General features: G+C 35.8%; 1 protein-coding gene across 12 annotated transcripts in view; it reads left to right on the top strand.

Annotated features, from left to right (window-relative positions):
• The window catches only part of CACNA2D1 (calcium voltage-gated channel auxiliary subunit alpha2delta 1), a 394,769-nt gene that overhangs the window by 316,308 nt on the left and 60,991 nt on the right, over window positions 1-17,470 (top strand). For all 12 annotated transcript variants that reach the window (XM_065049199.1, XM_065049200.1, XM_065049198.1 and 9 more), the window contains exon 12: window positions 726-830. In XM_065049199.1, the coding sequence (XP_064905271.1) occupies window positions 726-830 (105 nt within the window). The remainder of the gene's footprint in view (window positions 1-725; window positions 831-17,470) is intronic.

Raw genomic sequence — 17,470 nt, 5'->3', positions numbered from 1 at the left:
AAGGAAATGTGATGAAAATAGTGAATACAAAAATATTTGTACGTTTATAAGGTAGCATGTTATAGATGTACCTATAGGATGCCTACATTATGAGAGTTCTTATTTAAGTGGGCAGTGAACTTGATAGTTTCTGAGAGAAGGAGTTCAGCAGGGGAAAAAAAACAACACGACAAAACAACATAACAAAAACAACAACAACAACCACCACCACCAAACAAATGAACCAAAAACAAACAAAACCCGGTATTTCATTAGAGGGTCAGTCTTCCCAAATTTCCAAAGTCAGTTAGGATAATAAAAAAGTAAGGGTGAGAAAAGAGAAGAATGAAAATGTTCAGAAGCCCCCACTGTACTCATATAGAACATCTGGAGAAGAACGTTGTGGGACTGATGTGATGGAGATGAGCTGAAGAGCTTGCTTTGTGTAGCTAGAGGTGAGAGGAACCACCAGATCCCCATTTCTCTGTGTTGGGCCAGATCTGAATGAGTCGTCTTTAATTCTCCTGGAACAGAAATCTATTTTTGCTTTATTTTATTTCTGCTTTTAATTCAGAAGGGGTTGTTGAATGAAATCCTAAAAGACTTGGGAAGTTTTACTAATACTGTGTTAAAGTAGTAAGCATGTTGATATGAAAGCCACCAAATATAACAGCTGCGATTCCCTAGAGCTTGAAGTACAAACTGAAGATTTTTAATTATTATTATTATTTTTTTATCTCCTACAGCACAGTGTTTCTAGAGCTAACTGCAATAAGATTATTATGCTGTTTACGGATGGTGGTGAAGAAAGAGCACAAGAAATTTTCCATAAATATAATGAAGACAAAAAAGTAAGTGATATATGAAAGATTTTACTACATAAAATACAACAGTACCAACAGGGACATTTAAATAAGGAACTGAAATAATTTTTGGTATCTGTATAAGTTACTTTTAAAAAATGTGTTAGCATAGAATCTTAGGGCACTTAAAAGTTTCTCAATCTATAATGTTACTTTAAAAAAATCCATAAAATCAATTCAATATTTTACACCTTGTGACTTGTTGTCAAACAGTACAGGAGTATACCATAACACATAAAGAATTAAACCTTTTCTTGACCTTTTTTCTTGTATTAATGTAGTCCTTGCATTATCAAGCAGAAAGATGGGTAGTTAAATGAATATTTTCTCTGTGATTATGTAGTTCATCAGGCAAAGGAAAGAGCAGATCTCAAGGTTAGAGTCTGAATCTGAATGGATTTGAGCTGGAACAAACCCACATGTTTTTCCCAGTGAGAGTCATTAAACCTTTGAATGGCTCAGCCAGGTGTGGGATGGCTTTTTATTGATGAAATCTGACCTGTGGTTCAACCAGAATTATGGTCTTGACATGAGAATGACTGGATGAGTTGTGTTCAGATTAGATTAGGTTATTAGCTGTGCTGGTTTGGGGTTTAAATTTAGGATCTAATAAAACTTCTGGTCTGGCTTTTGCATACTTATAGATGTAAAAATGCAGAAATGTAGGTGTGTGTGTGAAATAAAACAGCTTTATGAATTGTCTACTGCTACACTTCAGTGCATATCATTATATTTAGAAGATTAATCACTTCCTAAATTAAAGCTGAATATGAGCTTGATTCACACTACAACTGAGAATTTACTCTTCTAGTGCTTGAGGATGTACCTCTACCTGGTTTTTGTGTGTGTTCTTGTTTTGTTTTCAAAAAGAGCAGCTAGAAGTTAGATCACAATTCACCAAGATACTTTAACAATTACCATGGATGCTTATGGAAGTATTTTATTGCCAATCCTCAAATATTTTAATTAGAAAGGACAACTAGAAATGCAAGACACAATTTCCATCTCGACCGGTGATTCACTCAGTGACCTTGAATAATCATTTTGTGCCTACTTTACAGTAGTGTTTCACACAGAATGATGTGGTGGGGTTTAGTTAATCTTCATGTCTGAGCTGAAAGTACTTTTTAAACTGACAATTACAAGGAAGAAGTGAAATCATAACGATTTGCAATGTGACACACATGGCTGCATTCTGAAAATACGTGCAGAGATTCCTCCTCAAATGTGGACTTTGTGGCTTTTATTATAACAAAAGCCATCAGCTAAAGGAAATATGTGCATAAAGGGGAAGATGTATGATTAATTTCTTATTATTTTCGATTTAATTTGCTGTGTTAGGAGGACAATATATAGTACAATATCGAGTCCAAATCACCAAAAGAGATTTGTAGTGCTGAGATTTGTGGTCTTACATCATGCCTGATGATTGCTTATTCTCTGAAGTATTATATAATAAATGAATATTTAGATATACTTGTTTAAAATGGTTATTTTACTCTATCCTTTAATACTGTACACTTACGCTGCTAAGGATTGGATTTGTTTTATATATACTGTTATATATAATACAATGCAGTCTCATTTTCTTGTTACCTCTAGTGAATGAGGGTTTGGGGGTTTTGTTGTATGCAACAAATGTATAATGGTGATAATGATCACTGTATGGATTTCTTATGATTTCAGTATATTTTCTTACATAATTAAATGCAGTGCAGGTGCAATGCAAGGGAAATTTCCTACACTTGATTTAAGTTCTCTGTACCTACATATTTAAATCTTAGTAAGCACTTATATTGTGTTACTTGTCTGACAAAGTACTGGGTTGCCAAATGCCATCCCTTTCTGTTGTGCTTTTTTTGTTTTTCCAAGATGACTTTAGAAATACAAGAAATCCTAAGAAAGTTTTTGCAGGTATAATTTGAAGATCCATTTTCTTTCTACTTACAGTTTTCAATCAGTAACAATCTTTGTGGTATTGCAAGGAAATTTATGGTTGAAAAACTTGTAGTGAGATTAGTGAGATTGAATCAGTAAATTCATTTTTAGGAATCATAACACTTCCTCCCCCGCCACCACCACCGATCTTTCATTACATTCTAATGTTTTTAAAATTAAGACTAATACAAAATATGCTTGTGGTCACGGTCTCCTTACAAGACTACACTTGATTCCAGAATGATGACATGTAAACTCTCCTGCTGTTCCATCTTTGTGTAATTTAATGTTAATCTTAATCCAGTAGACCATAATAACATAATTGACAGACACATTCTAACATGAAAAAAAACCTCAGCTACTTTTAATTTTGTAGTCATAGTTGCATGGTGTTACCTTCTTAAATTACACAGTAGGCTGCCTTCATTTAAATGGTGAGATATATCTAGATATTTTGTCTTTGTATTTTAATTATTAATTTAATTATTAATTTCATTTTTTCCAAGTAGCCAATTGAATGTAAGACAAATTTTATAATTATCATTTGTAGAGACATAGTAGCATTTCATGGTATAAATATGTATGAGCTGATGTCTTTTCTTGCCTGCTCTGCATTTGTTTGAACATTTTTCTTTGTGTTTTCATACAGTATATAAAAGATGAGTCTTTGTTTTATGTCACAGTCACTTCCCATCTTAGATACACTCTGTTGTAAACTTACTTTTTTTCCCTCGTACAAACAAAAGACCATTCATTCAAATCTATTAATCCAATTTTTCATCTTCCTGATGTAAAATTTCTTCAGTTCTAAAAGTATTTTCTTCTTCATGTCAGTTACCCTGTAATTCCTTGGCATGAAAGAAGCTTCAATAAGTTTGGCTCATCAGATGACTTGACTTAGTACACTTGTTTGCAGTGCCCTTAGTGCAACCTTCAAGCTAAGAAGTGAAACAATACAATAAACAATTAGGAACTACTAGAAGAGCAGCCTAGAATCTAGAGGCTGGAAAACTGTCCTCTGAAATTGGGGTTTTCATCTGTTTGAAAAAGCATACAGGTATATTTAAAATAGCTTTCTGTCTTTACAATTCATTTAAAGTATGAATTTGAGGGTTATTATAAAACTGAAGTAAAACAATTTTGAGGAGGAACATTCTTAGTTTTCACCTTCTTGAAGTGGAAAATCACAGTTGTGTTTCACCTTTAAGTGCCTTTTCCCCTTTATAAAGCTACATTTTATTGCCACATCTTGCTACTCCATGCTGTGCTTGATATTTAAAAAATGGCATGTTTACTTTTACGGTGACATTTGGGGCACTCACATTAAATGTGTTAAATACCACAAACACACTAAATTTCTGGAATCAGGGTGGTGAATGTTCCTTTTATTTGCACTCATACTACAGATGGCTTCTCTGAAGACAGCAATATAAATTTAATTGAAATGTAGGCCAAATAAGTGTTCTTCATCCGAAGAATTTAGAATTCAGGTTGAAAATAGAAAACTAATTACAGCACTTTGGGGCAAATTGTGCACCATGAAATCTGTGTTTTGAAGGATTGCTCAACTTATGTGAGTAGGAAAAGACCTTTAACATACCCCATGCACTTTTAGTTGTTTGAAGATTCCTGGCATGACAGAGGTTTGTGTGGATCAGGTGAACTGACCTGACCCACACAGGCAGGACAACTCAGATCAGAGAATCTGACCCCTCAGATAGGAGGAGAACTGTTAAGTGGGTCTCATGTCCCATTCCCTCAGAGTTATCTGCTATGATAAGTACAACCTCATTTTGTCTAGATTTTTCTGACAATATAATTTGAGAGAAAATGGCATATAGAGTTTTCCAACAACTCTGTTCCATTCAAAAATCCCTGTATGTGGTGGGCATGGAACTGCTGCAGTGGTGGGAAGTCCTATGTGAGAAGGCTCTAGTTTGCTCGAACTCCACTGGGAAGCTTAGAGCTGACAGTGACTTCTAAATGGGACACATTCAGCATGTCAATAGAATGATATAATAAAATGAAGTATCTATGAGAAAGCACTTGCAAAACTTTCTTCTAAAACAGAAAAAATTACCTCCCACTGTCATTACCAGAGGAGGGAATATTTTCTTTGCTGGTTTGAATCCACTATTGCACAACTGCAAGTCAGTATAACTAAAAAGAAGATGGTGTTAATGTAGTCAATGGTGTATGAATCATTCCAGACAAGGCTGAAAACATTAGTCCTGACTACAAACGACCGCTGGAAAAGCCTGTGACATTTCTACTTGAGGTGAAGCCATGGGATTCTCATCAAGTGTCAGACTGAATGAACATGATTTTCTGGGGTTTGCTTATAGAGCTGAAAATAGGAACGGCATCTTTCTCATCGAGAAACAGCATCTTTGTGAACACTAGTATCAGCTTTGCATAAAGCTTAACAGCTGTCAAAGCATATCCCAACAGTTCTTGCATTTCTGAATGTGTGATAGACTTGTGACACAGGATATAACATGCAGTAATTAAATTAAAGGTTGACCCCAGCAAAATTCTGGTTTATATCTGAATGGCATGTGGCATAGTTTGCTAGATAAAATTTTAAGCTTTCTGGACTGTAGATGGTTCTCAGGCCTCCTCTGCATGAGCCTTCTGTGATCTTTAGACAACCAGGCATTAAGATATTTCTCATTCCTGCTGATAGTCCCCTTGTGCTCTGAATTTTCTTGGAGGGATGGTCCAGGAAATCCCATGTAGAAGAAATCTCCTGCTAGCTGCTTAAATTGGCTCCCTGGCTCCTTCCCTAATCAGTTCTGTTTTAAGAGTGTGTCATCTTCCAGCTGTTAATTTTAATTCATCATACGTACGGTGATATGCATAAGTGGTAAAGCTAAAATATTTTGGGTGAAACTTGGGTCACTATTTGTATATTTCACAATTAATTCCTTTTTCTTTCCAGGTGAAAGTGGAAACTATGTTATTAGATTGCTCACTGGAGATATATCTTATTCTTAAGGCAAATTATCTATTTCTTACCCACTTTATTAGCTCCACTTATTCGTGAAGGGATTGCAACATATCCACTGTCCCAGCTTCTGAGTTCCTAAGAGAGATTAAGGCTCCTACATTAATGAATTTAAACATTCCTTATCAGCAGTCTTCCTTCTGTGATACTCATTATCCATATATGTTTAATAATAGTCAAGTTGCACAATAATAAGCTATTTAAACTATGTAATATCATATTAATTTATTGAATTAATTTTTCTTTACTATATTAGGCACATTTTTTCCCCATAAAACTAAATTTTGAACCACGGTTACATGATGGTGTGTGAAGCCTTATTTCCCCCAGTAGAAATTGGAGTACAGTGATTTTTTTAGGATACTATTTTTCAAAAATGTCTATATGTTGTCTTTTCAGCAATCATCTCTTAAACTGATGTGGCACTCGCATGTGTCGATGTCCTGAGAATGCTGTTGGGTTACAGGACTCTGCCACAGCCTTTCCCTCACTACCTTTCACTGACCCCTTTATCTTTAGAATGTGTAACATCACCTCTAAGGTTTTTCCTTTAAGGCTTCAATAAGGAAGTCACATCCACTATATTTCTTCTCCCTGTTTCACCTACTTTTTGTTTCAGCTATCACACACACATATATGTGTTGATACAGAGTTTCTCTATAGGCTGCTATTTCATTATGAGCATGAATCCATTTGGGTATGCACATGGTATTTTTATCTAATGTGCAAGATAAAAATCCACATGGTGGTGTTGAGAACTGTAGAAAGGTAATGGAAGTTTTAATATAGCTTTGTTGAAAAGTGACCTTATCGGTCATATTAAAATCATGAGTATCTGTTACATAAAACCAAAGTGGCAGCTTATTTTCTTCAAATTTGGCATGAAGGAGGCTATTTGATACTTCTATTTTTGTAGATCTTCAATTCCAAACCAGGACATTAATAGTGATTGATTCAGGGTATCATGTAGAGGTTGATGCTGAAGATGGCATAAAATGATTAATCAAGGAAAAAAGAATAGAATATTTTTTAATATAGAAAGAACATTACGTTTGTTTGGGGATGAAAGCAAGAGAGTCAGACTGTTACTTATTTATACAAACAAAATGCTACACAGGGCATAACTGGTTGAGGTTAGACATCAGAAGGTTGGTTTTGTCTCAGAGTTTCCAATTATTAACTGTATGCTCATTCTTATGGATTTGAGATTGCAGTGAAATGCAGTGTGAGTTGATTGTATTCTTCTGTAATTCAAGAACTGGAGGAATGGGACTTTCTGCAATGAGCAATTTAATACCTGGGCCATGTTTATGTAACCTTTTATTTAAGATATCTAATTCCACAGCTTCCTTACATATTTCTTTTTCAACACCTACCTGTTTATAAAGCTTTCCCAAAAATTCCTTAAGGCAAAATAAGCTTAGAGATTTTTTTTCCCTTTCATTTTACATTCATTATAGAGAACAATTAGTTCTCATGGACATTTCCTCTTACATTTTAGGAAACCATTTTTATTTTGATACTCTCATCCAGCTATTGAACTTTTTGTCTTTTCAGTGAAACAAACTGATTTCTGCCAAATTCTCCTTAGCTATATCTTAAATTCTTCTACTTCTTTATTCTCTCTCCCATTGTGTACCAGAAGTTCTCTCCACCTTTCTTAAAATATGCTATTGAAGAGTTAGAGAAACATAGGTGGTATCAAGAGAACAGAGTATTTTATATAACACTTTTTTCCATGCACTGTAGAATATAACTTGCCTTTTTGAAACTGCCTTACACTATTGAACTATATTGGGTTTTTGCTTTGCTCTGAATCTTTTCCCCATAGTGCTGCTTTTTACAGGTATCCTTCAATTCCGTTTTCCATGTTTGATTTTGTAAGTATTTTTAATCTTAAGTTACATTAAGCAGTTTCTTCTTGTAATCATAGAATCATGTAATAGTTTGAGTTAGAAGGGACCTTCAAAGGTCATCTAGTCCAACCCCGCTGCTATGGGCAGGTTCATCTTCAACTGGATCAGGTTGCTCAGAGCCCCATCCAGTCTGGCCTTGAATGTCTCCAGAGATGAGGCATCTACCACCACTCTGGGCAACCTGCTCCAGTATTTTACCATCCTCATTGAAAAAATATCTTCCTCATGTCTTCCTCATGTATTCTCCTTCATGATTGACAGCTTTTTTGTAACCCTTTATTCTTCAGATTATCTTCCCACAATACTCAACAAGCTAGTTCTCTGCATTTGTATCTTTGAAATGTAAATCTTTGATTTACTGCTGTCGTACATTCCTGCCCTTGAAATGAAAATCAGGTCTTGATCTTTCACACAAACGATTTCTCTTCTACATTTTCAGTCAACTTCTCCTTCAAAATCAGAAATAAATCTGTTTTTTGTGTCTTGTAGAACTATAAATTTTCCTATCCTGCTACAAGATAGTCAAGAATTGTGCCTTCCATCATAATGCTTTATCCACATGAACCTATATTATTAAAGTTATAAATAATTTTTGTATGCTTCTGGTGTTTATTGAAGGAAGAGCTATAAGTATATTTCAAAAAACTGACAGTAATGAGTGCAGTAGTAGACAGAGAAGCTGCAAGTTGTTCTGCTATAAGTGCCATGTAAGAGAGACTTGCAAATCCCACTCATTTTAAAAGATAAGAATGGAGAAAGTTTAGAAGTTAAGAGTAGTGTTCTGCAGATAGAGAAGCAAAGGTGGACACAAGAAAAAAATACAATTATGAAGATTAGAGAGGTTTTTCTATAAAGTTACTTATTATATAGTCACAATTCTGACATTTGTGTATTCACGGAGTCTGGAGTTTTCCAAATGTTAGCTTTATAACATCGGTATAAAAGTGCATCTTTCTGGAAACAAACTGCAGATTTTGTCCACTTAATACAGTAAGTAATGTAATACAGCTAGCACAAATGAATATATATTTTTTAAAATAATAACCTATTATTAAGTAACTCTAAAACTTGATAGTAATCTTAATTTGTTAATGCTGCTCAGGTAAACTGATAGATAGGTGTTGAGCATTGGTTGAGAACTAGTCCCTTAGTGATTGGAATTGTTTCAGGTCTTTGAAAAGAAAAGATTTGCAGAAATACGTAGGAGACTTTATACTAGGGTTCAAAGGAAGGAGTAACAGAATGGGAATTTTTCTAGTAGGCATGAGAATAAGGTAACAGCTGAAATAAGCAGATGGGAACACAAGCTCTATGCTTGCAGTAGCAGAAACAGATAACAGGTTAAGAAGGAAACGAAAATTTCAAGAAACAAAGTTACAATCCATTCAGATAACGAGAAATGTAAGCTTATATATTCAAGAAGCATAACAGAGGAAAGGGATATGAAGTGGACAATGAGAAAACACAAGGACAGGTGTACTGTAAACTTCACTTAAGCAAGTAGAAACCCCGTGCAACTTAAATGTAAAATATGAGACGTTGCTGCAGACACTGTAAGGAAGGGTTGCTTTTTAGGAAAGAACATCAGTACCTGAGATGAGAGAGCACTGTCTGAGAAATCTTATCAAGAGTAAGAATTATTATGTGTAATTAATTATTTTTATATGGCATTTGCAAAACATATTTTGTTTTTAACAAAAAGCAAGAAAAAATTAATCTTTCAAGTAAGGGATGAGTATTCTGGTGAGAAACAAACAGAAAATACTACAGTCTCTACTTAGAAAGTTACTTGAACTCAAAATCCTGATTAGTCTAAAAGAAAAGGCAAAACCTGCTCTGTCGTATCTCCAGGAAATCACAGTCACATTCTTTAATATATTGCGCTATGCAGCATAGAATTTAATATAGAGACTTGAATGTGCTGTACAGAATACAATGTCTTTAATAGAAAAATGAAACTTGTACTTGCATGGTTATGGAAGATGACATTCAAGTTTGAGCTTTTAATTATTTTCTCTTGAGGTTTTCACAAACATTTTAATAAGTCTCATTACTAAAAAACAGAGGAGGGGAAAAAAGTCTGTTATTTTTCAGAACAGAATCAGCCCCCTTATGAAGTTTTTTGTATACTTAGCCTATTATGCGTCTCCATTCCTCTGTTTCTATATTCAGCTTCTATTTGAAGTCAGTAATATTAGTTGAATTCGTATTCGTGTTAGCCTTGTATCAAATTCAAAATGATGTATTCAGTGTTTGCTGAGGCTTAGGTGTGGGAATTCTGTGCTTCATAATCTTACTGTTAGTCACATGAAAAAGACATTTAATCCATACTGACCAAAGAACCTGGAGTGCAACCTGCAAATGCATTTTTTAATAATCCAGAATTTAATTAAATGAATCTTTTTAACAACAAAGAATTAGGCTTATTTACACATGATTTGATGAAGCCATGTCTTTGCAGGTAATGAATTGTATAATGCAGACTGGTCATATCATATTCTCAGTCCTACACGTAGACAGGAAAAGCAACGATAACCTGAATGATTTCTGTTGCAAATTTTGTCTGTAGATGCTATTTTATCTGGAAGGAAAAACAAAGACAAAGTCAAAACCCTCTAAGGCAATATTTTGTCTGTAATAAGCATATCTATAAGAAGCATATTTATAAGGCTGTAAGGCTTTTCAATTAAAAGGCAGAGTTTGGGAAAGATTATTAAAATTCACGTACATTATAGACTGAAAAATGGCTTAAATCTTGTCATCTAAATGGTGATTCAACAATATTCAACAATAATACATTGTCTCTGCTCTTTCAGCCAGAGGGAAAGCAAAATGTACATCTAGTTTTACCAAGAAAACTCTGTTACAAACTGTGAAACGCACCAGGGCTATAGACAACCCCCCAGGTTGTTTTACCTGTGGATTGCATGTAGGAGTAATACTTCTTTTTTTCCTGACTATTTAGTTTATTTACCTGATTACAAAAGAAATAAAAATAAGTATCATTCAGTATAGGAGTGAAGTGTCTAATGATTTTTTTTTCTTTTTAAACCATCCATAGGAGAGATGGTATGTATAAATCTCTATACACAATGTTTCTCATAGATAATCTTGAGATTTCAGGTGCATTTTGGCAAGAAGGACAATCTGTGAGCATGCACAGTGATGCATTAATTGCTAACTGTGAAGGATGGTCTCTATGATTTGATGGCACATAAGACTCGGTCTTTCAGCCACACTGGGACATTTGCCAATTGGTGACAAGAGGCATCAGCACTGCCCGCTTGGGTCACTGATGGAAGATCTTGCCCACAAACACAGGCAAGGTGAGGTTGCCCTGAGCACAGTCTGATATGGCAGTGCTGAGTTTCCATTTTGTTACCCAGTAGTTATTAATGTTTTTCCCTCCTAAAAAAAGGAAAGGGAACTAAACTTGAAGCATTTTCATACCTAAATCTTCCTCTTTTAAGGTGATCTGAGGATACTGTTCTGTTCCCAGGTCAATGTCCAAGAAATAGCACATGAACATGGACAAAAGTCCCTTCACCTGTTTAGCTGGCATACCCTTTTTCAGGTTCTCTAAATTGTTTTCATTTAGATTTCTCATGTTCCTGTGAAGATCAGGCCTCTGTAAAATTGGACGTGAACTTTTTATAACTGATAGTTCCAGAGAGGAAGATTTCCTGTAAATGGGTTCTGCTGGAAATGAGAATTTTCAATGGTCCTTCCTTTTCTCCCCATGCTTTTCCCTCTTTTAATACAACTGTTAGGCATTTGCAACCATTTACTTTCAGTCAGTGTTTTCCATGCTATACACACTTGAATAATTAGAGTAAAAAAATGGAGGGAGTACAAAAATAAAAAGAAAGAAGGCTTTGTGTCACAATATGAACAGTAAACATCTCTTTAATTATTCTAGCCCTTTCCAGCTGCTCAGCTTCCTCCAAATATTTTGACTATCAAAGAAACACCCAAAATGTTTTTAATCCAGACTACAGAGGGAATTCCTTTGTCAACTACTTTGTCTGACTCCTGATATGAACCACCCAATTTACAACGAACTCTCAGCAAAAACTTAGTTTTTCTCCAGGGAATGCTAAATGCTGAGTGTCAGAGAAGCAGCTTAGGGAAAAGGAGAAATTCAGTTGGGTTTTATTTCAACAAAGAAACTCTATTATTAACATGACCAAGGAAGAAAACAGATCAACTGAGTAAAACAGATAGTCAAAGTAAAACGTTAATCAGCTGAATTATTAATAAGGTTACAGTGTAATTTCTTCATCTGAAGACTGGGAGACAGGATGAGTGGCTGGAAAAGCCATCAATCCAAACTGAGTGCTTTACACTTATTTCCGAGGTGGTGTGGGGTGGTCTGGAGAGGATGACACTTTCTGTGGAAATCCCAGGAGAAGCAACCAGTGTGCCAGCATCCTTTGAGCCACAGCTACAGCCACAAATCTGCATCACAGAAGGCTACCTGAGGACTATTTTGGGGTTTTTCAGATAAAATCCATCTCTGCCTTCCAGCAGGGTGAGCTGAACATACAGCAACTGCGTTACACTCTGACAGAGACTTAGTAATCTGACTTAAAGCACCATTTATATTAGTAAGTTGCATGGAGCCAAGGCATGAGCATGGCCACTGTCCTGCAATCTGTTGTATGTTTTAAGTGCTAGTAAAACCTGGGAGGTTTTCAGTCTTTGCCAACTGGTGCACTCCCAGACAAGGTGCCAGGGCTGCTCCCGGGGCAGCAAGGAAGATGGAAGACGAAAGGAGCGAAGGTTCAGCTTTTGTGCATGAATGTGCAATCTGCTGCCATAGTTGCTCAGAAGGCTGGAGAGTGGGCCAAGGCCCAGTTTTTGGTAGGACAGACACAGCCAGATTGACTCTCAAACTTAACTTTGAGCACATCATTGTGAAGTCCTACCAGTGTTTTTGAAAGCATGTCTTTTCTCTTTCTAACTGCTGTTCTTGAGACTAATCCTATAAAAAGGTAACAAACCAGAACTGGTTTACACTTACACCTAGAAAATGTTGAGATTAAAATCTTCACCATTCCTACATGAAGTTATTGTGAGCATACAGAATGCAATAATTCCACTTTTACTTGTGTGATACTTCTGACTCATCAAAGATTAAGTCCAAATGAGGGAAAGATTTAGACCACATGATCAGCAATCCGTTTATCTAATTATAACCAGTTTAGCAGAGGTAGATTAGTGGGTATCAGCAGGGGATTTTTACCTTCATACTTCTAGCTATAGAGTAGAAGAGGAAGGGGCACCACATTCTGGCCTTTTCGTGAGCAAGGAATGAGTTGCTGCAGTCCCACAAGGTGGCACTACGAAGATGTAGAACAGTGTCACTGAATTGGTTGGGTTCTTTTTGCTTTTGTGAGAGTGTTAGTTCTGATTTTTTTCAATATGATAACCATAATGGTGTTTTCAACCTCAGCACTAGAAAATACCCCCATTTTCATGCTGACATTTTTTCTTTCTGAGGAAACAAAGAAAGCTGGCTGAAACGACTCTTTTAATTTTTGAAACATTTTGCAATTCTCAAAACACATTTCATGGATTCATGGCTTTCACTTTAAAGACTTCAGTGAACATGCAGCTTTCGTTGTATGCATATGCTATGAAAGCGTAAGGTATAATCCTCAGTTTTTAGTTATTTTTGTAGAATAATTGCTTATAACTATATCACACATCAGAGCTCTTGGATCTATTTTCCCAATAGTAACAGTATAGAATCATATCCAAAGCAAATGAGATCCTCCAATAATCTCCTAATATGTAACAAACTTAATTTTTCTTTTATTTTAAGACAGAAGGATTAACATTCGATTGTGATGTGAGCTAATTTTGAGAATGTAATTATTTATTTTCTTTATTAGACTGTAATTACACAGACTATAATTAGACTGTGAATTCATAACTTATCATTGCAGCTTAAAGTTTGAGGTTGAATTGTAGTGAATGAAAGATATTAATGATAGAGAAGACTGCAAATATACATGGAAAACCTGGAAGAAATAATTCATTGTGGATAAGTGTCTAGAAAAGCAGTTCCAAGGACCTGCTCAATTAGTCTTTAAACATGTGCCTCAATTAAAGCATTTTTCCATTGACATCAAGGGGATTACTTGCATAGTTACATGCCTTGCATAGAGGGTCAATTATGAAAACATTTAAGTAGGTGTTTTATCAAACGTATTCATATTTTCTTCATGTCTATAAATTCAAAGATGTCCAGCCTAACATTATCTTTGCATCTTAATATTTGAGAGTTAAATTTTTATTGTTTCCCCTGTATATTTTTCTCCCCAATTTTCCCAAGTCTACACATATTTTTGGACAGTACTCACAGCAAGAAATAGATCCTAATGCAGCCAGAAATATCGAAACTAAGAGCTGATATATTTCAGTTGGTGTATCATGCCTTCTTGATATTTCCTAATTTGTCATAAAATTGTGAATTCCATGTTTTTAGTTGTAGACCTTTAAGACTTCACAACCTTAGCCCATGACTAGGCTTCATATCCTGCTGCTTAGTTCTTCTCTGGTTTTCCCAGTTGCTGTTAAGGGCAAAATGTGTGAGCAACCTAAGAGATACAGACAAAAACTGAAATCTCCAACTTCTGAACTCTCTAGAGCCTCGTGTTCAGAGCAGTGAAAGTGATGCATTTGGTCCAACTGAGAAACGTAAACTCAGACCTCTTTTGTGTGAACATTAAATTATCATTTAGAAGGTGGAGGCACCACTGCCACAGTCATATTGAAAAGGGTGAGTCTTGCTCAGTCTGTCATGAGAAAACCAGCTTTACTCTTATAAGTGGATCAAACAGTTGCATCCATACTAATAAATGATCCAAGGCCAGGGTGAAGGCTGGGGAAATGTCCACAATTATCCATATGGTTTAATTGTTTAACAGACCCAACAGTATGGTTCTTGACCTGTGGCAATCAACACTTTTGAACAACGTTTGGGTTCAGTGCAGGGGATAGCATGGGCCAGGGCCTGTTCCCAGGTGATTTTATAAAGAGATCACCCAATATGGGGGGGAGAGGACAGGGAGGGAAGAAAGCAACATAATTTAGCTATAGAAATGTGAGCCATGCTGTGCCGCTTGCCCTCATAGCCTGAGAAAGAAAATGGGTTATGTCTCATTTTATTTACTGCATAAAGACAGCCTAAGGGATCCAAAAACTTCCCTCTAGCACATCATTGTGAGTCTCATCCCTCCTGCTATATACAGAGTTTGTATTTCTTTTCTCCCTTTGTTTTTTAGGAGAAAAACAAAACAAACAACCAAAACAACAACAAAAAACAAACAAACAAACAAAGAAAAAACCCGCTCTTTTATAGATGCAACCTAACAGGATCAGGAATGTGTCCATAGAAGTCCTGAATCCAACAGTTCAGCATGACAGACTATGGACCAGAACTTAGGTGAAACTCTGTTCTTGGTGCCTCCACTTGGCTAATCCTAGGTAGTATCCTAATTAGTGCACAGGGTTTTCTGATCATCCTCTGAAGTTATGTTTTTCATTCAAATTGTTCATGAATGCCTTCTGGTCTCAGTCTGTAGCAGAATCCAAAATCGTTTTCAGATTTCTGCCCGAAGATGTGAAGACAGTAAGGGATAAAAGGCAATCACAGTTTTAACTGTGGCAGCTTGAAAACCACATAAATCAAGAGCTATGGTCAGAAAAGTACCAAAATGATTAAGTGGTTTAAAGCCTCTGCTTGCAGTAGATTTAGAAGACAGGATGCATAGTAGGATATTGAAAAGCAGTTTTATGATTTTGTTCAGAAAAGTAGGCTTGATAGGTTGTCCTCTTATTTCAGAAGTGTACCTATTAAATATAAACTACAAACAATTTTTCATCATATCTGATAGCTCATAAACACATTAGTGAGAAAAATAATTTCCTGGTTCATTCTGGAAATACTGAATTATTTATTCTCCTTTATCACAGCTTCTCTTTGTCTATAGTAAAAGAGATTATCTGTAAATATTTACCTGCACTTATAAAGGCCAGATTAAAATACTGTGAAATCATATTGTCATTACGAACACTGCAGTTGCAGAATTAGATGAGATCAATTTTTATCTCAGTAATTTTGTTTATCTAGTGGTAGAGAAAGATGCAGTCTTGCTATTTTTACATGATAGACATAAAATTATGGAATTCCTCTTGCCTACATGTAGCTTGGTGAATAAATTGTATTTGGTAAATTATCTTATTAATCTTGATATCTGATTGCAAAGATTGGTTAATCTCCTCCTAAACACACTAATTAAGAGATGCACAGAAATGGCTATTGAGAGCTCTCTCATTGCAGCAGCACAAAATTCAAGACAAGTAATTTGTCTGTCAAGAAATATGCTTTTTCATCCACTCTGAACCACTTGCAGAGCAGCTGCCGTTTCTCGGACTGTCACAGACTCACGCAGATTGCCTATGCATACATGCAGTGGTATAAGCAGCAAGGGTGATTTTTGTGCTTAGTTACCACTTTGAATCAACTTCACTTAAGCTGTGAATTTTCTGTAATACTCATACCGTGATACACCCAAAGGAAGAGTCTAATTTAATCTTTATTTTATTCCAATAGCAAAATTATGAAATAAGATAGGTAAAGAGTGACTGAGATCTGCAGGGAAAGCAGCCTTTTCATGGGTAGCTCTTCATTTTTATCACAACTCTCTTGAGCGTCATTATCCCCTAATATCTGTAGCAGTCAGAATCCTTCTATTCACCTTGATTTTTATGAGCTTTTTCTGCTAGACAGAAATAAAAAAATAAATTAAAATTAATTATATAATTAGGGAACAGTATTTTCTTCAATACAGCACTTCATCTATTTTCTGCAGCTTTCTTTTTTGTCTGGTACTTCTTCTGATCGGGAGTTGGAGTTTTGCTTGTTTTTCTTTGATGCCCTTCATAGGTTCCTAGGGTAAGTCACATTGCAAGGGACCTCAGGAGATCTCTAGTCCAATATCAGGAATAAGATCAAGCCAGGTTATTCAGGGCTTTATCTAGTTTGGGCTTTAAAACCCCGGAGGACGCAGACTTCACAAGCTCTCCAGGCAGCCTGTGCCACTCCTCGCCTGTCCTTACATTAATTTTGTACTTGTTTTGCTTATTAATAAGTATATGTCTCTACTATATGCTGTAAATGAATAATAAAAAGAATAAAAGATGTTGTGTTCTGTCCCCAAGATTAGTTTCAGAATCTGAAAAATACAGAGAACTAGCTACCTGTTAGCAGCAAATTATATATTCCTGACAGGACTGACACAGTTTTGGACTTGAACTCTCACTAGTACAAATCAGGACTCTTAGATTTCAGTACTGTATCTGACCAGGATGGCAGAGCATGCTGGTGCCTATCTCTATTTCTTCTCCATTCTAAGGCTACAAATTTTCTAGTAGGACTTTACTTTGAATAATCCCATTGAAAATTAGGAAGCATGACAGCTCCTACTTTCTTTTCTGAATCTTCTGTTGTTTTTTACTGATTGGAAAGTTCTGTTTATTTATGAAGAGAATAAATGGATCTCCTCTGTATAGAGGCAAGGTTGCCCTTTCCATGGGAAATGGTTTGGGGGACAGAAGTGTCCATCTGCTGGTGTGGATGGTAGAGAGCAAGAGTCATAGCAAAAGGAGCCAGGGACCTGCAGTGTGTGCAGAGCCTAAGAGGCTACAGAGAAGAAAGAACCAGGGCTCAGTGGTGATGGAAAACAACTCCTTGGGAT

The sequence above is a fragment of the Columba livia genome, chromosome 1 (genome assembly GCF_036013475.1).
Source record: "Columba livia isolate bColLiv1 breed racing homer chromosome 1, bColLiv1.pat.W.v2, whole genome shotgun sequence".
Taxonomy (NCBI): domain Eukaryota; kingdom Metazoa; phylum Chordata; class Aves; order Columbiformes; family Columbidae; genus Columba; species Columba livia.
Note: the sequence above shows the minus strand (reverse complement) of the source record. Positions and strands in the feature narration are given on the sequence as shown.